Source organism: Rhinolophus hipposideros (genome assembly GCF_964194185.1).
Source record: "Rhinolophus hipposideros genome assembly, chromosome: 11".
In the NCBI taxonomy this organism is placed as follows: Eukaryota; Metazoa; Chordata; class Mammalia; order Chiroptera; family Rhinolophidae; genus Rhinolophus; species Rhinolophus hipposideros.
In genome coordinates this window covers 36,875,653-36,901,699 of record NC_138057.1, presented here as the reverse complement: position 1 = coordinate 36,901,699, position 26,047 = coordinate 36,875,653, and the positions used below count along the sequence as shown (strand labels likewise).

General features: G+C 43.6%; 1 protein-coding gene across 1 annotated transcript; it reads left to right on the top strand.

Moving 5' to 3' along the window:
* The first annotated feature begins 431 nt into the window (after nt 1-431).
* KLF9 (KLF transcription factor 9) lies at nt 432-26,047 on the top strand. Its single transcript, XM_081067551.1, has 2 exons — nt 432-2,230; nt 22,585-26,047. Exons 1-2 carry the CDS (start codon nt 1,726-1,728, stop codon nt 22,812-22,814), a joined length of 735 nt encoding a protein of 244 aa, XP_080923677.1. The 5' UTR covers nt 432-1,725; the 3' UTR covers nt 22,815-26,047.

The following is a 26,047-nucleotide window of genomic DNA, read 5'->3' as shown; positions in this document are numbered from 1 at the left end:
GTCACTTCTCTGTGTCCCCAGTCTCCACATTTTTAAGGTGAAGAAAGGACACACATCCTAACAACCATGCAGGGAATCTGTGAAATGAAAATGAGCTAAGAATGATTTTTTTAAAAAATGTTATACAAATGACGGTTTTGTGTCCATTTATTTGAAGGTGGGTCACAATAGCTTCAAAACAACAACAAAAAACTTACTTAGGATAAATTGCTCTAGGGCAGAAGAAGTAAAAGGTATCACAAAAGCAATGATTAGGTGTTTCAAAATAAGAATAGCCAGACAATAGAAAGACTGCGCTCTTAAAACAGAACTTTGTCACCTTTGCATTTTTAAGATGAATTAGTCATAGTTCATGTGCTGGATAGAAGGACTATTAAAAATCTTCCCCAAAGCACGCTGCATCCAAAAACTGAAAAAAACGAAGTGATGCTTTCTCATTTCTGTTTATTCTTGGACAACATGGCCTGCCATAATTAGTTTTCTTTTTTATTTTTTTTTATTATAGATTCACATTGCATGTATTCGTCACCCCTGCTCTCCCATACATTTTTCATTTTTACAACGAGCAACTCGAAATACAAGGATGTGTCCAGTTTCACTACAGCTCTCCGCATTTACAAGTGTTGAGCGCTGGCTTTCGGAACGCTTCCTTCTGATTGGCTGAGCCAATGTCAGTGACATCAACCAACTTACTTTTGATTGGAAGCCGGGTTGCTGGGACTGTAGCGTTTGCAGGAAGTCACTTAACTGTTTGCGAGCTGGAAAACCGAACCAGAAGTTCTCTTTTGTGATAAGAAGCGGCGCAGCCGACTAGGAAGGTGTGTCCCACAGCTCCGCAAGCTGGAACGGAGCCAGGAGGCCCGGACCGGCTGCCAGACCGAGAGGCACTTTGGAAGATGTACGGTTACTCCTTTCCAGCCTGCGGGCTGTTACCCTTTTAAATGTAAGCGTTCGTGGCTGTAGGGGTAGCACGAGGCACCGAAACGGAACAGTCGGATTGGCCGCACGCCCCAGTTCTAGACGCACCTCTCCACCGACAGGCCGTTCTGACTGGCAGGGGGAGAAAGTAAACAGAGTTGAATCACCCTCCCCACTGGCCAATTGGAGGGGGTTTGGAGTGTGACGTGATGGGATTCTGCGAAATTGTTACTGAGCAAGAGAATGCCGGAACGGTGCGGACCGGCGAGAGCAGGGGCTCAGAAGCCGTCAGTGGGCTGGGGGAAAAGTGTCTCTTAGCCGTGGCGCTTGGTCCAGCCCTCGCCACCCGTGTTAGGGTGGTCGGGTGAATGTCTTGGGTCTTCGGCTAGACGGAGAGGCGGCCGAGGGCGTGTACCTCTCTTGCAGTTTCCTCTCCCAGCGCCTCGGGGGCGTATTCAGTCGAATAAACTTGCGACCGCCACGTGTGGCATCTATCCAAGGAAGCCGGCTCGGGGCGACGGGCGCGCCCGTCGTGGGGACCGCGCGGGGCGCGGGGCACGGGCGGCAGCGAGAGGCGGCCGCGCGGCGAAGCCCGGGGCCGTGGTTGCTGCGTGCGGAGGCGCTGCTGGTTACGTAAAGATGAGGGGCTGAGGTCGCCTCCGCGCTCCTGAGAGTCGGAAGCGCCCGCGCCCCCGCCCCCTTGGCCGCCGCGCCGCGCCGCTCGTCCGAGGCCAGGGCAGGGCGAGCCGAACCTCCGCAGCCACCGCCAAGTTGGGCCGCGCCGCCGGGGCTGCTGTCGCCCGCACCATGTCCGCGGCCGCCTACATGGATTTCGTGGCTGCCCAGTGTCTGGTTTCCATTTCGAACCGCGCTGCGGTGCCGGAGCATGGGGGCGCTCCGGACGCCGAGCGGCTGCGACTACCTGAGCGCGAGGTGACCAAGGAGCACGGTGACCCGGGGGACACCTGGAAGGATTACTGCACGCTGGTCACCATCGCCAAGAGCTTGTTGGACCTGAACAAGTACCGACCCATCCAGAACCCCTCGGTGTGCAGCGACAGTCTGGAGAGTCCGGATGAGGATATGGGATCCGACAGCGACGTGACCACCGAATCTGGGTCGAGTCCTTCCCACAGCCCGGAGGAGAGACAGGATCCTGGCAGCGCGCCCAGCCCGCTCTCCCTCCTCCACCCCGGAGTGGCTGCGAAGGAGAAACACGCCTCCGAAAAGAGGCACAAGTGCCCCTACAGTGGCTGTGGGAAAGTCTATGGAAAATCCTCCCATCTCAAAGCCCATTACAGAGTGCATACAGGTTAGCGGCGTCTCCCTCTCCCACCGACTTCTGGGTTTAGTTAACCTTTGGCCAGGCAGCGTTCCTGGGCGTTAAGGACACTACAGTCGGCCTAACGGGTGCAAACATTTTGGATAAGATGCGGTTTTAACTCTTTAAATAATTGGACCGTGTAGAGACGAAAAGCTCACTCAATCCTTAATTGTCCCCAGCCTCTGGAAGCCGCGGAGAGCATTAAACTGGCGGACAGAGTGAGTGCCGACTGCCAGCCCCTGTGCGTGGCTTCAGCGGGAGTGGTGCCGCCCCTCCCCTGTCCTGCCCCGCCCCCAGGACTCCCACATCTGTAGACCGTGGGGTCACTCCACCTGGGCAGATGCTGGCTGGCGGGTAGTCAAATGGCGTATCTTCTATTTGATTTTCTTGTGGGTTTGCAGAGAAGTGGCAAAACCAGGGGAGAAGTGGCAATTTACATGGAACCTTTTAAGGATGACTAAGGACTCATTTCGCTGTATGCTTGCTACTTTTCAGGGCTTGCCAAGGTGGTTTTAAATTTGGCCAGGAGTCCCCAGAGAGGTTTAAAATAACACTGCTTCAGGCAGCAGAGGAGTTTGATCAAGTGATGGTTGGTAGGTTAACTTCACGACTAGTTAGCCTCTTTAATGCAAAGGCTTTCAGAGATGATTATTTCCCCCATGTGAGTTAGCTTTACCCTCCACCCTGAATAGAGCAGTTAGGGAGCAGGAGGTGTGGTCTTTGCTGGAGGTCAAGGCTGGGTAATGACTGTTGAAATGTTCTAGAGGCCCTGAGGAACTGTGTCTCCCAGGGAGAGCAAAGGCAGGGCTGGCCAAATGCATGTGGCTGGAAAGACATCTGCAGGATAAAGTGGGCTTTTAAGATTTGCAGGGACCTTGGTCCACCAATTCTGTTGGTTCTGTTTCACATACTCGGAAAAAGTTGGAAAGTGTTGATGCTTGGCCCTGCTGTCTCACCATCTTTAGTAAGGTTCCTTTATAACTGCTCTTCTGACAATGAAGCACGGGGCTTGGTCCTCTTGTGAAACTCCTTTTCCTACTGTCTTATGACACCATCTTGAAAAGGTGGTTGTTGGAGTTACTTGGAAAAGTGTTGCTGTTTTTGGTGTCATTTTTGGCACTTACATGTGAGGCCCTGGGCCTGTAGTTTTAAAATGATAATTGGTTGGTTTTGTTTTGTTTTGCTTTTTAAAAGGAAGGCCACGTAACTGCATCTCGTATTTTATTTCCTTTGGAAAGTGCTTCTTGTGGAGGTGGCTGCTGGCACAGGAGTCAAACTGAATTTCCTCCGTGGTTAATGCAAAACCCGGTTCTGCTTGAGGTTGTCATCTAGGCGGCCGTAAAATAGCACATTTCAGAGTTTGCATCTGTATGTTTGTTGAAAGTATTGTGCCTGGATTGGGGGATGTGACCTTTAGTGTGCCTCCCCAGGGGTGAAGTAGGGGTGTATTAAACAGAGGGTGTTACTCACCAACAGCTGTTGGGCGGGCCTGGCTGTGTCAGCCATGTTCCCTGACTTCGGGTGTTCACATTGACACCCACGGCCACCTTGAGCAAAGGCACTTTCTCCTTCAGGGAGCTGCCTAGTCCTGCAGTTGGGGAGACCTGCAGTGCTTCTGTATGAGCTATCCCAGTCTGTCCAACTCAGAAAACTGATTCCCAGCGTTCGGGACCATTCAGCTGAGTGATTTTCTCAGGCATTTATAGAAATGGCTGCTTATGTGTGCGTGCATGCGTGGTGCTCTTTAATTCTCCATAAGGCAAGTCTGCTCAGCTGTTTCAGGAGAACCTTTTACACACAGTCAAGAGTGGAAAACGAAGAGAAATGTTAATCCTGTTTTAAATGCTACAGTCAGTCTTTTGAAACTAGTGATGTGGTGATTGCAGGTGTCTTATTTATGTTTGGGGGGCACAGTAATACTAGGACATGGTTGAACAAAAACCTCAGCCTCTAAATTTTGTCAGAAGGGAACTCCTGCTAAAGAAGGTATGTGTAAAGGCTACTCTAAATAAGAGACTTGTAGGAGGTCTTATGCATTTGGAAGTTTCAGATATAGCTTGGAGTTAGATTGCTTTGGGGGTGGGGAAAGGAGCTTCCTGGTTTTCTTTTTTGCTGGTATTAAATCCAGAAGGTGAACAACAGATAGCGGTTGAAATGTCTGCATTCTGTGAAGCTTTTATAAGCTAAAATTCCAGCCACACCCCTCTCCTAGATGTGGCTCAACAAGAATTCCTCAGGCTGCTTGCTTACCTCTACTGTAGTCTCCACTGCCTCCTGGGTTGAACCAGTGGCTTTAGAAATTGAATCATTTAAACAAAATTGCATTTAATTCAGTACAACTATTTCTCTTGTGTTCTAAGAGAAAAGACTCTTTTGAGGCAGGCTGAGCTGGGTTCTGATTTGTCCTACTGTTGTTGCCCCATTGGGAGACCTTACACAAGTTACTTGAATTCAGAATTTGCAAGCTAGAGGCCTGGTGTTGATTTTGCTTTGCACATTGGTTTGGCTTGGCCAATACAAGGCTTAAAATTTTTAATTAGTTACCAATATCTAAAATTCAGTGGATTTCGGCACAAATCCAGATTTCTGGCTTCTCTGGAAAAAATTGAACGATCTGGCAATACTGGGCCTGAATTCCTGGTTAGCAATTATTGGTTTGAACTGATCTTTCTTTATATGGAGCAGTGCCCTTTAGTTTGTGATAATTTGCACCCTGTTGGCATTTAAGTTTGCAACCTCTGCTCTGTTTGATCCTTAGTTTCTTAATCCACAAAATAGGGTATTATCACTGATCTCAAAGGTTTTGTGCAAGGATAATATCTATACAGCACCTAATAGGATTCTATACACAGTAGGCCCTCAAGAAATGCTGGATTATATAGTTTGTGTATGATGGGGATCTTCAAAATTAGGAAACACAGGATATAGTTATTTTTAAATATATTTAAATACTTATATATAAGTATGCTTGTTTACATTTTCTAATACTATGTTCAGTTTGTTTTCCTTCAGTTTCGAGATGAGATGTCTTCTTAGGTGATGTATCTCTAAAGTTTAAGCAGTGGTTCCATGGTTAATCTGAAAAAAAAAAAGTGCAACAAAAACACTTTTCCATTTCCAGACTTTTTGCATACTTTAGAGTATATTTATTGTAATGTTTCATGTTAACAATTAGAGTACTTTGCCTGAAAACGTATCAAACATGCTATCTGAAAATGCAACTGGGCTTTATCCTGGCACACCACCACAGACCCACACCCACACCCCTTCCTCTACGTCTGCATGCACATGCACACACAAATTCTGCAGTCCCTTCAGCCACACCCCCACACTCCTCCACCTCCCAGCAGATACCCCAAACTGGTGCTCCACAAACACCCACTCAAAACTACTCACTTCCCATCCCCCGTCTGCTACTCACGTCCCCATAACCCCTCCATATGCACTTAAAAAAAATGATCCTAAGTTTCCCAACTTTGTGGTTACCCTGTACATAGAGTATATGTATGGTGGGGGGTGGTGGGAGTCTTTTGGGGAAGGAAACAACTACATCCAAATTCCAGATCAAAAGATCATCGTCAGATCTGCCTAACACCAGGTTGACATACCAGCAATAGAAACCTTAGGCCTTCTTTCCATGCCAGGTGAAATTTTACTTTCTTTTTGGAGGGACTTAAGTCAGCTATCCTCAACTGGTGACAGTGGGTTGAGCTTGATGACACTGGTTACAGAATTCTGAAAATTAGAAAGCCCTAAATCCCAACCATCACACTGCAGTTCTACAGGAAAAAAAAAAAATTGTTTTTAAACAATTAAAAATAATCATAAGGCAGAAGGAAGTTCATGTAAAAACAAGGAGAGGTAAGAGTTGCAAACACTCCAAGAGTGGCTGCTTCTGTTTCTCCTTATCCTGTTTGAACATTTCCCTATTATACTTAGACTGTTTGGCCGAAGGGACCTGGATCACCCCCACCGTGGAAGTTATCCCCCACTATGGGAAATAGATTTTCTGGCCTCTCTAGGAATGTCCATCATGGGTCAAGTCTAACTCAGATGGGATGTACCCTCCCTGACACTAAAGTTTTAAATTTTTGCTTATACAGATGCCAGGCTTGCTCCATGCCTCTTTTATTCTTTCTTTTCTCTTGATTACTGCAAAAAGCTTTAGAATGAACTGTTTGGTTCAGGAGACTACAGTGCCATCAAAGGTATGAGAAGGACCCACTTCTGCTCCCCAGGAGGCAGGGGGCAGGGACAGCGCAAGGCAAGGCCCTATGCTAGTTGCCTTAGCTCAGAGGTAGACTCTGGACAGCCTATTAAATAGCCCTTGCCCTGTCTGTACCACTGTGTCTTCCTTCATTAGTAGAAGGGAGGCCGTGTGCCTTGATCCTTATGGAGACATTCTCTCTGCCCCATTGCTCTTTCCAGAGAGTACCCTTCAAAGCGATGCGGAATGGTATTTCATAACCTGACATGCTTCATCCAAGATAGATTTACAGTTAATCCTGAGTGGAGCTTGCACAGATAGGTTTTCTACTTTCTCCCTCCCCGTTTTTCTCTCCCTTAAAGAGACTTTAGACATTTTTTCCCATAATTGTCCTCCCCCCCATGACATTTTCATACCACAAATAGGTTGTAGAGCCGTTAATGCACTTTCCCCCTTTAGAAGACCACAAACCATTGTAATAGCTAAGAATTTTTCACCTGCCAAAGATCTAATTTTTGCCCCCTTAAGGGGAATATTACCCACCCCTCCCCTCAGTGAGACCGTCTAGACACCGTCTCATGTATCCTATCAGAAAAAAATAGCAATCTACATTCAAGAGCAAAGGGAGACACATGGCCTCTAGGTCTAGTGGATAATAGGTTTCTAAGGATTGCAAGGATGTCCTCTTGGGTTTTAGACAAGAGGCTAAAATTTCCTTGATTCCAAGGAAGGATGGCCCAGACAGCTGCTCCCACCCCAGCCCGCTGCTGCAATCTCACCCTGGGCATCAAGGTCTGTCGGGGACTCAACAGCTCTTTCTTCCTAATCCCAGAGGTGGAGGAACCATTTGTGGTTCTCTCTCGTGTCTTCCTTGTCCATCATCTTCCATGTAGCTGCCCTAGCAAAGACAAAGTGGGATGGCCTTAGAAAAGTTGCTGCTGCTGGCAGGATTGCTATTTCACCACAGAAAATACAAGTGGATTAGAATTACAAAGTAAAAACATTGCTTCCTTGATTTTCCTCTCAAATCTTCTGTGGTGGGAAGAGAAAGGGGAGGGGTGTAAATGGAGCTGGATTGGGGAGGGTGATACCAGAATAAAAATAATACTTTGGTGTTTTGATGGTAACACCCCATTACCTTCAGACACAAAGAAGCAACATGAGGGAAATGAGTTCTTGGACTATGAACAGAAGGGTCAGATTTGTGCTCCTGTCTCAATTGTTGATACTCATCCCAAGAACTTGTCACTCTGCAATCTGTGAGAAATGCCCACAGTGAATTTCCCTGGGAGAAACATCATATGACGTATTGGGAAAGTGGCTGACAATGGCCTTCCTTAAAAAGCTCATTGGGAAGAAAAGTGGGTGGGTGAGTTCCCAGTATTTAGTCTTTCACGAGCCCCTACAACAACCTGACACGCCCTGGTGAGAGTAGGCTTTCTAGCCCATCAATTTGATTTGTGAATGCCTTATGATTATTAGCATTCTTTATTTTTTAAAAAAAACAACAACAAAAAACCCACAGCATTGTCATTTTCGTTAGTTTTGACTTCCAAATTTTCTGTTGTTCCCCCCTCTCCCCCTTTGGCTGTTCTCAGGCTTGAACAAAAAGCTTGCAGCCTTCCAGGCCTCTGCTGCTCAAATCCTCCCCCACATCCGACCCTCCCACCTTTTCCTAATGTTTCTCCAGCAGGCCCAGCGCCCACTGAAGAGCGTAAATTAGTGCCTAGTAATTGGTACAAAGGCACTTTCTGTTTCTATGCAACACATGCAGAAAGGAGGGGCAAAAGGAGGGAGAAAAAAACCCACCGATGGTTAAAAAGGGAAAGAAATGGGACCCTCTGAGTGGTCTTTGAGCAATCCTGCCTCTCATTCCCGCCCAATTATCAAAAGAATAGAATTGGGGGGTTGGAAGTGACCTCAAGCGGTCATCCCATCCATCATTTTGTTTCTAAAAAAGCATATGCCCACCCTCACAGATAGATAGGGATTGTCCCGTTGAAGCATTTTGAGGGCCTTGGATGGTTTGGAAGTGCACCCTCAGGGTTCCAAAGCTGGCTGTCCATCTTGACAAGCGTGTGCTTTGAAACATAGTGTGGAATCTCCCGAAGCCTCAGTTTCCTCAGCAGCACCAGGTATTTTGAAGGGCTGTGAAGAAGATGAAGTGCTAGTGGCCAGAGCGGGGTCCCTGTAGAGCTCTCCCTTCCTTGTGAATTCTTCCAGCAGAGTTGGAGTCAGCCCTGGACCTCCGCCCTTTTATTATGTATTATATACTTTGTGAAACAGCCCAAGGCCCAGTGCCTGTGAAATTTCCTACTCCTCCCTTCCTGGAGCCCTCCTGAAACTTTAATACCTTTTTGGTGTGTTAAGGCCAAGAGTAAACATTTGTCTTACCCCGGCCTTAAGCAGTTCCCTCAGCAAATAATAGGACTAACATTATTATTTCTAGAGAATGCCTTCCTCACTAAGGGAGGGAGACGCATCTATTTTTTATGCATGGGATATTCCAAGGCATTTATTTCCATTTGTGCTTAAAGCCCATGTTTATGATGGTGTACTTGCACGCTTCCCTTTTACTCATGAGGTATGTTTATCATGAGGTATGTTAGTCTTTGGAGTCCTGAGATGAGAATTGATCATCTGGATCTGAAATCTAAAGGTTCTAGAGCTGCACGAACCAGTGAGCTCACCATGTAAGGCCAGGGCCACTGGGTCTTTGAATTTTGTTTCATTTTTTTAAAATTGAGAATGATCACAAATAGGAACTGGAGAAAGGAGTTCATCCCTGATGGAACCTTTTTGAAAAGTGAGGACATTATTTAAATGGATTAAACGGAAGAGATGGAAGCTTAAATGATACAGAATTAATGACAAGGATTTGAAATGCAGGCAGTAGTATTTGTATTAAACAAATTTTGAACATTTTTCCATGGCAAGTCTGTTGTTTTGGAAGTGAGTCCCTCCCGGACCTGATGGGAACCAAAGTGGGAACCAGTAGGGCAGACAAAAGTCCAGAAATCCTGCCTGAGAATTATGGACATATCAGGCCTAGAAGAAATCTTATAGATCATCTTTGTTCAAAAAGATAGGGAGGGGAGGGGAAAGGATTCACCGTCTCTCCCTTCCAGGGATCCAGCTTTAATGAGAAAGAGGCAGTCAGAAAAAAAGAGCTTGGCCTCTGATGAAGACACCAGTCCCCTCATAGGAACTTGAATGCAGGGGTTCTGCAGAAGAGGCCTTTACCTGCAGTAGATAGAGTGATTAGAGTGCGGGCTTCCGGGTCCCTCAGACCTTGTGTTTGAATCCTGCCTCTGCCATTCTCTAATTATAAGAACTCTGAGCCTTAGTTTTCCCATCTGTAAAATGGAGTTCAATAATTTATATACTCATGGATTTGTTATGAGACTTAATGCAGATGAGTTATTTAAAGCATTGATTACAGTGTCCCCATATACTGAATATTAAAATTAAAAAAGGAATGATTTACATGTGTTGCCAAGAAAGCCCTTGAGGTTCCTAGAGTTTTTGTTTACAAGTCCAGATTAATTCAGCAGTGGCTCATTCATAAACAATATTTATTTCTTGCATGTTACATGCAAAGAGCTGCGCAGCATGTTGATTGCAGGCAGTAGGCATATTGTGAATAATAGTACCAACAATAATCATAATAAGAGCAAATTATTAGTATTAGCAGTACCAATAGTAATAGTAATAATAGTAATTATAACGATAATATCCAGCATTTATTACAGGTCAAGTTCCAAATGGTTTACGTACACTGTCACATTTAAACTCACAGAAGTCGTCTTATTCTCATTTTATAGGAGGAATTAGACTTGGAGTTAGTGAACTTAGTCCAAGGTTACTCTGGGATTTTCCTAGTATGTTTCTGGCTGCTTGGAGTTGTGCACGAATGGTTATTGACCTGGACGGCCTGGTTTCTGCCAGTGGGAACAGTCCCTGTGTTTTGCATGGCTCTCTTGAATGTGGCCCTAAAGCCACCAGTCTTTAGCTCACTCCTTGTGTGTTCTAACTCTGGCTTGTGGTTGGTTTTCGTGAAACTTGGTTAGGAATATCTGTAGAAATATTGGACTTGAATTGAACCTACCCTGTCTTTCCCAGTAATTATCCAGAACCTGCTTCCTTCCACCTGAAAAAGACCCCAGTTCTGGGTCCATAGCTGTATTCATCAGGACTCTTGGTTGCAACCAACAGAATCCAAACTTGGAATGGCTTAATAAAACATAGAACTTTATTGGTTCGAATTACGAACACATCTGAGGTAGCTCTAGTTACAGGTGTAACTAGACAGTGTCTGCCGCTGTCCCTGGCTTGGCTGTCCTTCACTTTGGCTGCGTTGATGGGCATGCTGTCTCCGAACAGTGGTATGATGGCAGTTCCCAAACCCTGTGGAAAGACAGTTCCCCCTTCTTAGTGATGCCAGCAAAAGTGCCAGGCTTCATTCAAACGTCACATCTGAGTTACGATTTTGTGCCTGTCCCTAAACTCAGTCACTGTGCTACAGCTGGATCATATCCAACCTCTGGATCTGAGGGAATGGGGTCAGTCACTGGAATTACATAGACTCAGAGTAGGCAAGGGGTGACTTCCCAGAGAAAGTCAAAAGAGGCAGTGGAGGCCAGACAAACCAACAGCTATTCTCGCTATCCGCCCATGTAGAGTTCCAAGCAGGACATTCCAAAGAGCAGAGCTTGACAAAATGAGAGACAGATTTGTATGCCAACCATTTTTTCTCCATACTTTTCTCCCCTTGGAAGAGAAAGGGCTCTGAACCATCTCTGGAGTCCAGCCTAAAGCTAGGTCACCCGTGCATGTACTAAATGGTCTCTGTCAGAGATGGATTATTTCGACATGGACTTCTTGTGCTCAGGCTCATATCCGTATGCATTCCTCAGTGACTGTTCTGGGAGCCAAAACCCAAAGCTTCACAGGGAAGAAGTGGGACAGCAGTAGTGTGATCAGTAGCACGACTCACTTGGTCTTAATTCCAGTCGTCTTTCCATTTTAATGTCCAGAGAAATGAATTGTGTCTCCATGAGCAGTTGTCACTCTGTGTACTAATAGATAAAGGCCTTCTCTTTCCAAAGATGAGCTGTTTATTTGGCGATGCCCATTGGAATTCAGAAGTCTCTTCAGTGTGCGTAATGCCCAACAAAAACACCGTAATAAATCCTAAGAGGCAAAAATTCGATCTTAAAAATAACTTACAAAAACACATCAAAATGACTTAAATCCCTATGCTGCCATAATTCTGCTGTAGTTTTGTACCATTGCTATTTTAATGAAAATAAGCAGCATGACAACCAGACAGCTGGCTTTCCCTCTATCATGTTGTAAATCGTACCCATGGTGAGCCACAAAATGCTTGTGTGGTGAGTATTACCCCACTGAGATGGGGGTTCCCAGCATGAAGGAAACATGGACTGTGTCCCTCTATCCTGAGTCATTCCTTCTCCATGTCCTGCTTGCTCCCAAATTTCAAAACACTGCTCAGGAATGAGTGCCCAAGGAGGGCTGGGGGTGCCAGGCAGGGGGCTGTTGGTGAAGGGTGGACAGCTCAGACTTGCCATTCTTCATGGTCTTTGGGGACAAACACCAGGCAGTATGAGTTCGTGGCTCACTCTGTTAAAGCTTGAAAAACTATTTGACGGTGACCCCTGTGGGATGTGTGAAGAGGACCTATATGGTCTTACTCTGGTGCCAGTAGTGTACAGAGGTTGAGCCCAAAGAGAAAAAGCTAGAAACACATGTTAGAGTCGCATCACTAGTGACTCTGAGTCATGACAAGGACCCCAACCTGGCTGGCATGTAGAGTAAGCATTTACTAATCAGGTTCCCGTCTCCTCTCCAGTGTCTTCCTCTTTTGCCCATTGTCATCTCTGAGCCAAAGGCTTTGGCTTTCTGGATAGTAGTTGTCCCCAGACCAGAAGCTGCGGATGCTAACAAGTAATTTTACTGAAGTGCACAAATGGAGAGGTTACCCTTGTGTTCACTAACGAGGCCAAAAGACTTAGTGGCCCTGGAAAAGCAACTATGCGTGTTGGGTAAGAACTAACTTCCCAGTCACAATCCTGGGTGTGCAAAATCCTCCGTAACCAGAACTGAGTTCTCAAGCCCCTTCATCCCCCCACCCGTTTCTGTTGGGAATAGTTTATCTTGGCAATTCAGGGTCTCTCAGTGAATTTTGTCTTAAATTGTATCCTCTTTTGGGTAAAAATTTGCAAAATTAGAGTTTTCTCTCTCTCCCCCTTTGCTTTTCTTTCTCCTGGGAATAATGGATTATTTGGTGGGCAAGAGGCTCACCTCTGATTTTGGCTTTCTGGGAGGGCTGTTCATGTTACATGTCATCCTTTGGGAGGGGCTCAGAGAAGCTCTGGGCATGCTGTGGGCCTGGTGACAGTGGCCGTTCCCCTGGGACTGCCCAAGCCTGTTACTAAAAGGAAAGTGCAGATTGCCAGGCACTTCTTAGAGACCTCTGTGTCTGTTCTCCATCACAGCCCCTCCAATCTCTCCTTCTCTACAGCTCAGGTCTTGGGATGAAACTGGCAAATCCAGAGAGTTTAAGTTTAAGGACTTCGGGGTGTGCTTTACATTGTTAAAACTCCATTTTGAAATTTAAAGCTCAACAACCAATTTACTTATGTTAAACTGTCTCTGCCCTCTGCAAGGCAATGCATCTGGAAAGGAAGAGAATTAGAAGAACGTGCGGTAAAAGGCTCTCACTATATTTAGTTAGGGCCTTTGCTCTTCTTTCACAACCTAATCGTATTTTGTGCTCACACCTGAAGGAGGAATTTGAAAACTAGTTCTAATGGAAGGGTGACCTCGAACAGGTCATCCACATTCATGAGTCGGCTTTATCAGAAACAGAACAGGTGTGAATTCGATGGTCATAAAAATCACCCCAAATGCAAAGATGCAGAGAATCTTACATTCTCAGGAGAGTTTTGCCATCCAATATTTATATCCTATTCAATGTTCAGTGCCTAGTAGGTTTATTTATTATTTCTCTTTCCCACAAGTAACTGGGGAGAAGTAGCGTAGTCTGGGATGGTGGAAGAATGCGGGCTTGGGAATCAGCTAATCCGGGCATGGAGCTAGCTGTGTAGTTGTGGGGAGGTTGCTTCACCTCTCTGCTGATTCAGAAGTGCTGAGTGGGGGCTGTATAACTGAGACATCAAGCCATATCTCATGTTGGGCGGAAAACTGAAAGAGTCAAGAATCTATTGTCTGCCATCTGTTTTCCTGAGGTCCCAGCACGTAGGCTGTCTCACAGATCAGTCGAAGTTGAAACCGTGCAGGCGGTATTCGGACAGACTTGCTTCCTAGACACCAACGTGGTCCAGTGAGGAAGTGCTTCCTGACAGATGTTACAGACTCACACCCACTTCCCAGTTCAGAACCTAAAGGATGGGACAGGTTGCCTTCCACAGATAAACACGGGGGCCAGGAAGTAAAATCACATATCCAAACTCTATAGTGATTCTGTCGTATCAACACGTGCCATATGAAAGGAAACCAAATCACAAGAGGTGTTTCGAGAGGGGCCAAGAGCAAATGGTAATATGATGGAATGTCATTCAGGCAGGGTTATTCTTCCAAAGCCTATCAAGTGTTTTTATTTTGTCAGAACATCTACATGTATAGGGAGCAATATTTTTTGGCAAACAGAAGGCTCTTGATTTTTGAGTCCAGTATTAATTGGAATGCTTCATGCAGGGAAATGTGGGATTGTCTCTACCTGGCAGTGGTCTGCCTACTTCCTCTATCAAGTGCTTGGGTGCTTTTACACTTGAGGGCAATGGAAATGAAAACCAGGAGAGCAAAGGCTCACATTTTGTACCAGCAAGTCAAGGTTGCCTTCCCATGGGTACTAAGGCCAGGTGATAATGGACAACAGGGTGCCAGGGGACTTGGGTGGGGGCAGGTCTGTGTGGACATGAGGCCCACCAGCCTGGTCCATGAGAAGCACTGTTGGATTCTGGCTTTGCACGTCCGCATGCTCTCAGTCCCCACTTCCTAATGAGGACAGTCCTTGGTGGGGCAGCCCTGCTGTCACTGTGGGTGTAACTCCACACCTGAAGGGAGATTCCTGTCTGTTCTCGTAGGGGCCATTTTCCTTTCACTGTAGAAATCATAGGAGAGGTGGAGGTGGCGGAGGAGTGAGAAAACAGATGTAGTTTGTTCAGAAAGTTTCTCACTTTCTAACAATTTGTTTGAAAAGGAAACGGAAAGATTCTTCTCCTTTGTTTGATCTTGTACATTGGAGTGTGCCAGTGATTTCTCAGTAGAAAGTAAATCTTTCCCCCCTCCATTCCCCACATGGACTATATATATTCTTGATTATAAAACATTTGTGGAAGAATTTAAACTCTGGTGCAGCATTGTTTCTTTTGTTTTCTGTGAGACTTTCTTTTTCTCATTATGAAATAAATTTGTACTTACTGTTTAAAAAAATTAGAAAATGTAGGGGAAAATTACAGAAAGAAGTCAAAGTTACTCTTTATCCTCTCACCTATAGATAACTACTGTTCATATTTTGTATATATTCTTTCAGGATTTTTTCTCTCCATACCTGTTCTCACACATATGCTGCTCTTTTCACTTAGGGATATGCTGCTAACATCTTTCCATTATGTAGCAACTTGGTACCCTTTTAACAGTTACATGTTATTCTACTGTGTGGATACACTATATTGTATTAAACCAGTTCTTTACTGGTTTAAAACTTGAAAACATTTAAATTGTTTTCAAGTTTTAGCTTTTATAAACAATGCTGGTATCCGTGTATGTTTTTGTTTTCCTATCTAATTATTACCAAAAACAATTCTTAGACAAATATATTGCCAACTGGCTCCGGATCAGTTATAAGTCCCATCCATTCAGTAGAGGGCTTATTTCCTCATGCCTGCACCAATGATAGGTCTAAGAACATACTTGAACATTTTCACCAGACTGATATGTATCTTATTGGTGTCTTAACTGGCATGTTTTGATTACTTGTGAGATTGAATATATTTTCAACTTATTTTACAACTTACTTGTTTGCATTCTTGCCCAATTTTATTAAATTGGGCTATTCATTTTGATTTACAAGTGTCCTTTTTATATTACAGATTTTCACCTTTTGTCATATGCTGCAATTTCCTTTATTAGTTAATTCTTATGGTTCTTAATTTTTTTTTACTTATGTATTTATGCCATGTAGAAGTTTAACATTTTTATGTATTTCAAAGCTGTCTTTCAAATAGGGCTCTGCCTTTGGTTTTGTGTTTAGAGAGTCTCTCCCCATTCCAGGATTCTAAAAAATATTCATTCACATATTATTTTTTTATCTTCATGGTTTTATTTTTTACGTTTATGTATATAGCCCATTGGGAATTAATTTAAGTGAAAGGTATAAGGTAGGGATCCAGATTTATTTGTTTTTTTTACCAGATGTCTATGCCATTAATTGAATTAAGCATCGTTTTAGTCACTAATTTGCAATGTCCCATCCCGATAGAGTCTTGAGTTTATTTTCAGGCTTGAGTCTGCGCCACTGAATTGCCTTTCCCTGTGCTGGTCTCACACTGTCTTAGTTTCTGCAGCTGTAACCGTACATTTCAATAACTGGTATTGCAAGTGCTCACTTACTATTATTCTAATGCAAAAGTTTCTTGGCAAATTGAGCATACTTATTCTTCCAAGTGAACTTTAGAATATTTTTCAAGTTCAAGAAAAATGAATTTCTGGGAGGTCTGTTAATTTTATGGATGAATTTGTACAGAATTGCCACATTCACCATTAAGTCTTACCATCCAAGAACATGGGAAGTATTCTATGTATTCATTTTTTTTTTTTAATTAAGGTTTTATGATTTTCTTCTTACAGGCCCTAAACTTTTATTGTAAGGCTTATCCTGACTGGCTGTGGTCAGCATATAAGAAAACCATTGCTCTTTTGTGTACTTACTCCTAGGAATGCATTTTAATTTATTTTAGTTTTAATTTATATTGGTTATTTATCTTAGACTTTCCAAGTAGAAAGTTGTATTGACTGTAAATATTAAGAATGCCTGTTTCACTTTCTCCTTTCCACAGTTTACTTCTTATTTTGTTATGTAGTTGCACTTGCGAACATTTCCTGAACAACATTAAATAGCAGTAATGATGGGGGTGGGTGTCCATTCATGCCTTGGGCTTGACTTGAATGGGAATGCTACTTTTATTTTGTGATTGACCTTGGAAAGGTTTCAGATCCATATTTTTTATCCTGTTAAGGAACTATTTTTCAGAAAGTTTTTATTAGGGATGGATGTTGAAATTTATCAAATACTGTTTTATATTTGTCAAGGCAAGATATGTGTCTGGGTGGGTGTGAGTGTGTTATAATGAGGAATAAATATCAATATGATTTTCTAATATATTATCCTTTTATCTCTGGAATCCTACTTGCTCTTTTTTTGCACTCAAAAACCCCTGTTTTTCCTCAAGCAGCAGCCTTGATTTTGTACATCTGTAGGAAGCTATGATTCTTAATTGGCATTTTTAGAGTTTTGTTCTAAAAAGGAGGCCTCATTTCCTTAGATTTAATTTACTAGATTGGGTTACTTTTGCTAGAAGCAATGGAAACTTCAGAATTTGTATTTTTAACCTTCGTGCCTCGGCTAAGGTTAGCCTGTTTTAGACCTTTTTGTGGAATCGTGGAAGGGAAGATGAGAAGAACCAGGTGGGAAAGGGGCCGTATTGAGAGCATAGATCTCCCTTAATGGGCAGCGTGTTGGAACCTAGGGAAGCCTGGACAGGGTTAGGTGTATCCAATTAGCAATCCCCACACTTGTCCCCTTTCTCCCTCAATATGGAGAACTCAACACTGTTCAAGACTTTACTGACAAGAATAAGCTTCACTTGGCATAGTCAAACTCATCTCCCGGTGGAGTGGAGGCTCCTTCTAAAAAGCAGTGAGCCGTCATTTGTGCTAAATAGGCAAGAGCAGAGCCAGCAAGCCCCACTCCATTTCTCCTAAGCCCACTGGAGGCCCAGGAGACTTCTGGAGGCCTGGCCTCTCTGCAAAGAAAGTCTTTTACACATTTGGTGCAATGTGCAGTAGCGGTTTTGATCAGGTTTATTTTATACTGTGAGCTGAGGCTGTCAGCGAAAGGTGCTTAGCTTGTTGCTGAAAGGGGAGGGGAGTGTTGTATAAATAATGAAAACGCCGAGAAACTTGTGCTGTTAACAGCTCTGCTCCAGTAAAGCAGAGTTTATTGTGTCACTGCCTCTGGGTGTGTTTTCCTGTGAAGGCCAGAAATAAAGCACTAGTACTTGTCTGTTCTCCCCCCATCCCCAGGAGGATGGTAACTCTCTCATTAATACTAAAGACAAGTTTAAATATTCTTTAACTGATAGCTGCTGTGCCTTATGATGTGTTCACTATGAAGTAGGGTAACCATTCTTTTTGGGGCCCCAGCACTGAGCTAAAAGGGAAGGCCTGACTTTGATCTCCTCCTGGCTGCAGGATGCAGGGCAAATCCTAACCTCTTCCTCCTTCCTCTGCTCAGCGTCTCTGGTCCCATTCAGCCTTAACTTCTATTCCTTCTCTACATATGATTTCCCCATTTCATACTTTCTTAGGTGTAAAACATGTATTATTTCCTCGATGATACCTTATTATGCGTCTATCAATGACTAGCATGCTGAAATGTATCTCCTAATAGGTTGTATGCAAATTCCCCTTTGGGTTAAAGAGGTGGTGACTTTAAAGGGCTTCAAATTATCCGGGGTCCCCTGCACACACTGCTTGGTTGGCACAATGTTTTATAAAGTGTTGACTCTGAATGCTTTTCTGAGGGAAAAGCACTCTCCAATTGGCCATGGGTTCCACCACAACCCATGATCTAATAACCTGGCATTTCACCCATTTTTAATAATGTGTCTGGCTCTTGAAGACGTTTGGATTGACACCAGGTAGAAGTTCCAGTCTTCAGATTGAGATAAGGGGTCAGCCAACTTCCTCTAAAGGACCCGACAGTAAATGTTCTAGGCTTTGTGGCCATACGATCCTTGTAGCCAACTGCTGTTGTAGAGGAGAAGCAAGCATAGATGATACGGAAACGAGTGAGCACGGCTGTGTTCCAGTACAGCTTTGTGTATGGACATGGACATTGGAACTTCATACAACTTTCTCGTCACAAAATATTACCCTTCTTTTGATTTTGTTTTCAGCCATTTGGTTAAGAGCAAATGTAAGAATGGTGTTTCTAACCATTCTTCGCTCGTGGACTTCACAGAAATTGATGGCCCATCACATTTGGCCTGGGGGCCATAGTTTGCCAACCCTTGATTAAGATCATTGATCCAAAGCTCCTAATGCTTTTCCGAAGGATCCGAGAAGCAAAATGATCCTGGAGCTTTTTACACTAGCGTCTCACTTTCAAGTAGATCTTTTTCTACAGGCTTGGAAACTGTAAGAATTATACAAGTTCTATGAGCTGAACAAAGGCTGCTGCCAGCCCTGGTTTGCGCTGGGATCTGTGGGGGCCTCTCTGATCTCAAACACTCAGGGCTAAGAATGCTATGTCAGCGCCGGCGTCTGGGTTAGACGTAACGAGAACAATCACAGGATGACCGCCATGAGGATCAGTGAGGGGAGCACAGCGGTGAGCTAGGCCGAGAGTGAACTCAACGGGAATGGCCCCTGCTCACACTTGAAATATATGTACATTGTGAGCATCAATACTGAGTAACTCTCCTGTACGTACAGCTGACTCAGGCTTCCTGGCAATCTTCCATTATCACGTCCATGAAACCATCCTCCTCAGACAGAGGGAGTCCCTTATTTTCTGATCCTAACACACGGCAGAGTGGTCTTCCGATCCATTTTTCTCCACAGTGGAGACAGATCCATTCAAATAAATTCACCGCCTCTCATGATTCACTTGAAAGAAACATGTGCCAGTGAGTAATCTAGACCACATTACACCCCTCGAGGAAAACTGCATCTGATGAGTTTTTGTCCTAAGCAGCATTGAGCAAACACTGAGCTTTTCCTTGTTATGGCTTTCCTTACCATCAAATCATAATGGTGGTGAGAGGGCTCCAATAAGGAGAGAGCAGAGAGAGTGTTTTGATTTTTTTTTTATTATAATTTATCACTCTATAAATTGTGACTCTTCATTGTAGTTTTTAACATACATATGTAAAAGAACATTTCTCCCATAGATACTTTGTTGGGTTTAGAGAGGGGTGTGTTGCAGTCTAATTCTGCAGTAGCCCTGAAGTCTGTCCGGTGATGCGGGAACTTCTGAGCAGGCTTTGGTCATGTGAGTGACTTGCAGGATGAACCGACTCAGCACACACCACACACACACACACACACACACACACACAAGCACACGCTCACTACACAGCACACACGCACACACATGCACACACACGCACGCGCGCGTGCGCACACACACACACACATGAGTTTAGGCATTTGCTAAATGCTTGGCAGCACAAGTAGCACAAAAGTCAGACATGACATTGTCCTTGCCCGAGGAAACTCAACCTTGTTGGGTTGTGACAACCTGCATTTCAGCTTTTGCTCAAAGTTCTGCTGAACTGGGTAAAAATGCTATTTAATCCAACCAAGTTGCAAAGTGTAGTTTTCAACTCCATGTCATTGAGTTTTTCAGAGAGTTCTGTTTGAAGCTCTATTTTTTCTTTCTTTTCGGCCACACCAGAGACCTTGAGCATCCAGCTTGGGTAAGGGTCTTCATTCATTGGTTGGCTGTGCCTTTTGCTGCTGTGGCTTTTAGCGCAGAGTTCAGTGAGGAGTTACACCTAGAACTGCCCGTAGAGGGACTCCACCTACAGTAGTCCACCCCCACCTGTCCTGCCATTTAACTTTCTGAATTTCAGTGACCCACAGCCAACCAGCGTCTGAAAATATTACATGGAAAGTTCCAGAAATAAGCAATTTATAAGTTTTAAATTGTGTGCTGTTCTGGGTAGTGTGTTGACCACTCTGCTATGTGCGTTGTCCAGCCGGGACGTGAATCATCCCTTTGTCCAACATCTCCACCCTGTATGTGCTCCCCGCCCATTAGTCACTTAGACTCTGTCTCAGTTATCGAGTTGACTAGCCTGGTATCCCAGTGATTGTGTTCAAGTGACCCTTATTTTACTTAATAAGGGCCCCAAAGTGCAAGAGTAGTGATGCTGGCGATTCAGATATGTACGTGTGTATAGGAAAAAACATAGTATACATAAGGTTCGGTGCTAGCTGAGGTTTCAGGCATCCACTGGGGGTCTTGGAACATAACCCTGCGGATAAGGGGACTACTGTATATAGACCTCCTTGTCCATGTTGGGTTTCCTGTAAGAACAAGTAGGTTGTACGGGTTATGAAGACTGTGGCTCTCTCTGCTTAGAGAACAGCAAATAAAACCTTAGTCACGTATAGGTTGTCATGAAGGTGATCAAGGTTTTGTTTTGTTGATACTATCATTATTTCTACATCTCTGGCACAGTTTAGGAGAAGCTGGGGAAAAGAATGAATAACTTTTGGATGATTCAGACTCACCACGCTGGACAGCTCCCAGCCTTTTGAGTCTCTTTCTGGATTTCAGGAAGGTGGGGACAGGAGTGAGAAAATATTCACTCCTCACACCTACTAAAGGAGTGTCTGGAGAGTTCTGTGGAAACCAGGAGTCTGTGCCCTGAGTCTGTGAAGCAGACTGTGCTTTGTGCTATGCTTGGAAAGGTGTGAGGAGCAGGCAGGCACTCTGAGCTGGGGGTGGGGAGTGGGGCAGTTATTCCTAAGAGGAGCCAGCAAGACTCTTATTAGACAGACAGCCCGTTCTGCATTTCTGCTTGTGTATGTCCCTCCCAAACATGGACACAGTCCCTCCTCTGCCATCTGGGGATGAGGAGGCCTGATGACATCTGGAAGGCGGGTCTTAGCTGCAACTGGAATGGGGAGGGATGTGGAAACATTGTCAAGTGTTAAGCTTCTGTTTCCTCATCTATAAAATGGGCCAGTTCCGTGGGGTGTCTTGTGAGAATTCAGTGCATATGAGGCCCTTAGCTCTGTGACTGCACTTAGGTTATTTTACAATAATGTTAGCTCTTTTATGAGAAATATGGAAAAAACTCATTGTTTAGTCTTGACAAAGAAAGATTAGAGAAAGACATGATAGCTGTCTTCACATATTTGAAGGATTTTTATGTGGCAGAGGGAATAAGCTTATTTTTGATATGAAGCCAATCTGATTTAAAATACGGTCTTTGCAGGCAGATTTCACATGAATAAGAGTGTATTGACAGAAATGCTCAGCAACAAGCAGGCTTTCTTGTCAGGTACAGGTCTCCCCATCACCAGACTTGCTCAGACAGGGACTCAGGAGCTTGAGGGGAAATGCCTGCTCTAGGTGGGAGGTTATTTGGACTGGATACCTCAGTAACTCTTCCATCTCTATGAGGCCATGAAATTTAGCAAAGGACTGAGTTTTCTGACTCCTCTGAGAGAACTCATGAAACAAGCAACTCCACAGAGTAAAACCAGAAAATATAATTTCCAAGGTTCTTGGAGGTCCATTGGGTACAAAGTAGCAAGCTCATTTGCTTGGAGAAGACGATTCTCAACAATTGCTTTATGGTATCAGTTAGCTAGGGCTGCCATAACAAGGTACCATAGACTGGGCGGCTTAAACAACAGAAATGTATTTCTCACAGTTCTGGAGTCTAGAGGTCCAAGATGAAGATGTTGGCAGAGATGGTTTCTTGTGAGGCCTCTCGCCTTGGTTTGTAGACGGCCATCTTCTCCCAGCATGTTCACATGGCCTTTTCTCCCCCTGTCTGTGTCTGGGTCCTAACCTCTTCTTATTAAGGACACCAGTTGTTGGATTAGGGCCCAGCCTCATGACTTCATTTAATTTTAACCATCTCTTTAAAGTGCAGTCACATTCTGAGGTCCTGGGGGTTAGGACTTCAGCATAGGAATGGGGGTCAGGGCCACACAACTCAGCCCATTGCTCTTGTAGATTAGGGATTTATACTTTGAGTCATAGGGATCGTTGACCATCACCAGCCTTCAGAATGTTGGGTACGCGTTCTTTAAACTCTATCCTGTCTTGATTCCCTTCTCGTAGGTGAACGGCCCTTTCCCTGTACGTGGCCAGACTGCCTTAAAAAGTTCTCCCGCTCAGACGAGCTGACCCGTCACTACCGGACCCACACTGGGGAAAAGCAGTTCCGTTGTCCGCTCTGTGAGAAGCGCTTCATGAGGAGTGACCACCTCACAAAGCACGCCCGGCGTCACACCGAGTTCCACCCCAGTATGATCAAGCGATCCAAAAAGGCACCGGCCAACCCTTTGTGAGGTGCTACCCACGGAAGCCAGGGAGGACGGACCCCGGAAAGACAAAACTACTCCCAGCAAACAGACAGACATGTGGAAACTGAGCCCCAGAAGAGGCACGCTGCCAGCACCGGAAGTCAGTTTTTTTTGGTCAATATTCTAATTTTCCTCTCCCTGCATTGTTTTTAAAAAGCACATTGTAGCCTAAGATCAAAGTCTACATTTGGTCCCCTTGCAGAGGCAACCATGAACTTTGACTTTTGGAGGGAAGGCAAATGCTGTTGTTTTTTTTTCTCCTTTATTATTATTATTTTTTGGTGGGGGTGGGATGGGTAACGGGTGGGGATAAGGGGCTAAGCCAAGACTGGGGTAGAATTTTAAAGATTCAACACTGGTGTACATATGTCTGACTGGGTGAGTTGACCTGGGGGTCACACAGTCATTCTGGGCCCTTTCTGCTTGCTGTCTGTCAGAATTGTTTTCGTACCTTTTAATGTAATGACGAGTGTGCTTTGGTTTCTTTAGCAAAACCACTCTTTTGAATCACGTCAACTTGTGAAATTTAAAAAACAAAACACAACACGCCATAGCACAGCTGTCTTTATGCAAGCAAGAGCACACCTACTCCAGCATGATCTGTCATCTAAAGACTTGAAAACACAAAAAGTTACTTATAGTCAATGGTTAAGCAGTCTGAATTTATACTAATCAAGACAAACCTGTGAAAGGTTACACTAAGTACAGAACTTTTAAACCTTGCTTTGTATGAATTGTACTTTTTGAACATAAGCTGCACTTTTATTTTCCAATGCAGAGGATTAATAAGTTAAATACATGCTTTAAGGATAGAAGCAGACGTTCTGTTTGGAACCACGTTATAATCGGCTTATTTTACAGTATACACATTTCCCTAAGAAATCATGGCAGAGATGTAAGGGCAGTATATATACAACAGACGCTGAAGGAGAAGGAGGGTAGTTTTTTTTTGTTTTGTTTCGTTTTTTGTTGTTGTTCTCTAATTTAAAAAAACAAATAGAATTTTAACTCTCTCAACTTTTCCAAATTTTCTGATCTTTTTAGTTAACGTCACCTTATTGTACTATAATGCCACAGAGGGAGAGGGCTTTGACTCTGTTGGGTTTTATTTGAATGGGTGCATAACAGTAACTAGCTCTGGAAACACCTGTCTTTTTTTTTGGGGGGGGGGCGGGGTAAGAAGGGGCAGGTTTGTTGGTCTCCTTTCCAGGTTCCTGCAAAACTCCCACCAACAGGTGTGAGAGTTATGTAAAAGAAAAATATACCCCTATGAGTAGTGAGTGCCAAGGGAAAACATCACGATGATTTCAGAGGAGACCGCAAACTCATCCCTTTTGGAGAACGAAGGCACGTGGAATACGTACAAATGAAAATACATCACTGTATCTTTTACATCAGAAGCCTCACCACTATATATCTTGTATCCAGGTGTCTACAATGGCCTAAACCACTACATCCATAACATGCCATTTACCTGAAAACTTAATTTTGGCCTTTACGTGGTCAAAACAATGAACTGAGTTTTCATAGTTAAGAAGTAACCTCACATAGGGGAGTCAGCAGTGATCGTGGGGGAAATGTTTACATTTTTTTTCTTCGGAAATAATGCTTTCTGACAATTTTATCTGGTAGTTAAAACAGGGAGCTCTGGTGCACTCTAGTTTACACATGTGCTAGAAGATGTGTCGTGTAAGGCCAGGGTGCCTCCCTATCGGTGAACTCGTTATTTCACCCCATACAGACTTCTTTCCAGTTCAGAACCAGTACGGGCTCCTGCAGCAGGCACGGGTCACAGCTGACTCCTACTCCCAATACAATAGCCATCACTAGCACGGTGTTTTTTGTTTTTTTGGGGTTTTTTTGTTTGTTTGTTTAACCAACATAGTTGTATTAGTAGTTCTATAAAGAGAACTGCTTTTAACATTAGGGACTGGGAGCAGTCCATGGGATAAAAAGGAAAGTGTTTTCTCACGGGAAAACATGTCAGGAAAAATAAAGAACACTTTCTACCTCTGTTTCAGATTTTTGAAACGCTTATTTTAAACCAAATTTTAATTTCTGTGTCCAAAATAAGTTTTAAGGACATCTGTTCTTCCATATGAAATAGGTTAGGCTGCCTATTTCTTACTGAACTCATGGAATGGTTCTGCTTGTGATCCTCTGCACGCTGCCTTTTAGTGAGTGAAGAGTTTGGGGTTGCCTAGCAACTCACTAACTTGTACAAACTCATCTTTCCCTCACAGAAAGAAACGAAGGAAAACCAAGCAAAGTCAGTGAAAGACAATCTTTGTAGTTTCAGGAGTAAATCTGTATGTGGCTTGTGTCCAGCACTTAGATGGATGTAAATGCAGCAACTTGTTTAAAAAAAAAAAAATGCACAATTTACTTCCCAAAAAAAGTTGCTACTTGCCTTTTCAAGTTGTTGATGAACACACATTTGATATTCTCTTATATGTTATAGTAATGTAACGTATAAACTCAAGGCTTTTTATTCTTTGTGATAAATCCTGTTTTAAAATGTCACAAAACAGGAACCAGCATTCTAATTAGATTTACTATATCAAATATGGTTCAACGAGGACTACTAGAGTTCATTGAACACTAAAACTATGAAACAATTACTTTTTATATTAAAAAGACCATGGATTTAACTTATAAAAATCCAAATGCAGGATAGTAATTTTTGTTTACTTTTTTAACCAAACTGAATTTTTTGAAAGACTATTGCAGGTGTTTAAAAAGAAAGAAAAGTTGTTTTATCTAATACTGTAAGTAGTTGTCATATTCTGGAAAATTTAATAGTTTTAGAGTTAAGATAACTCCTCTCCTTGGTTAGGGAAGAAGAAAGCCCTTCACCACTGTGGAATGATGCCCTGGCTTTAAGGTCTAGCTCTACATCATGCTTCTTTTGAGATTTCTATTTGGTAGTTATAATTACAGAAACTGATTAGTGGTAAGTTTGCAGATAGGTTTAGCACAGTAATCATCACTCTGGATAGACTGCGATGTTCTTTCACAACAGATGATCTGTAACTCTGTAAGATACTGATCTTTACAACTGTTTAATCAGTTTTATTTTTGTGCAGTATTAGTGACCTAAGTTATTTTGCTGTCCCGTTTTTGTAAATCAAATGAAATTATAATAGAGGATTCTGACAGTAGGTATTTTGTACATATGTATATATGTTGTCCAAATAAAAATAATAAATGATAAAAGA

Bases quoted from the DNA above. Each gene is read 5' to 3' on its own strand.
- KLF9 (XM_081067551.1), top strand. From the start codon at position 1,726: ATGTCCGCGGCCGCCTACATGGATTTCGTGGCTGCCCAGTGTCTGGTT. The intron at 2,231-22,584 runs GTTAGCGGCGTC...CCCTTCTCGTAG, and splicing joins CCATTACAGAGTGCATACAG to GTGAACGGCCCTTTCCCTGT.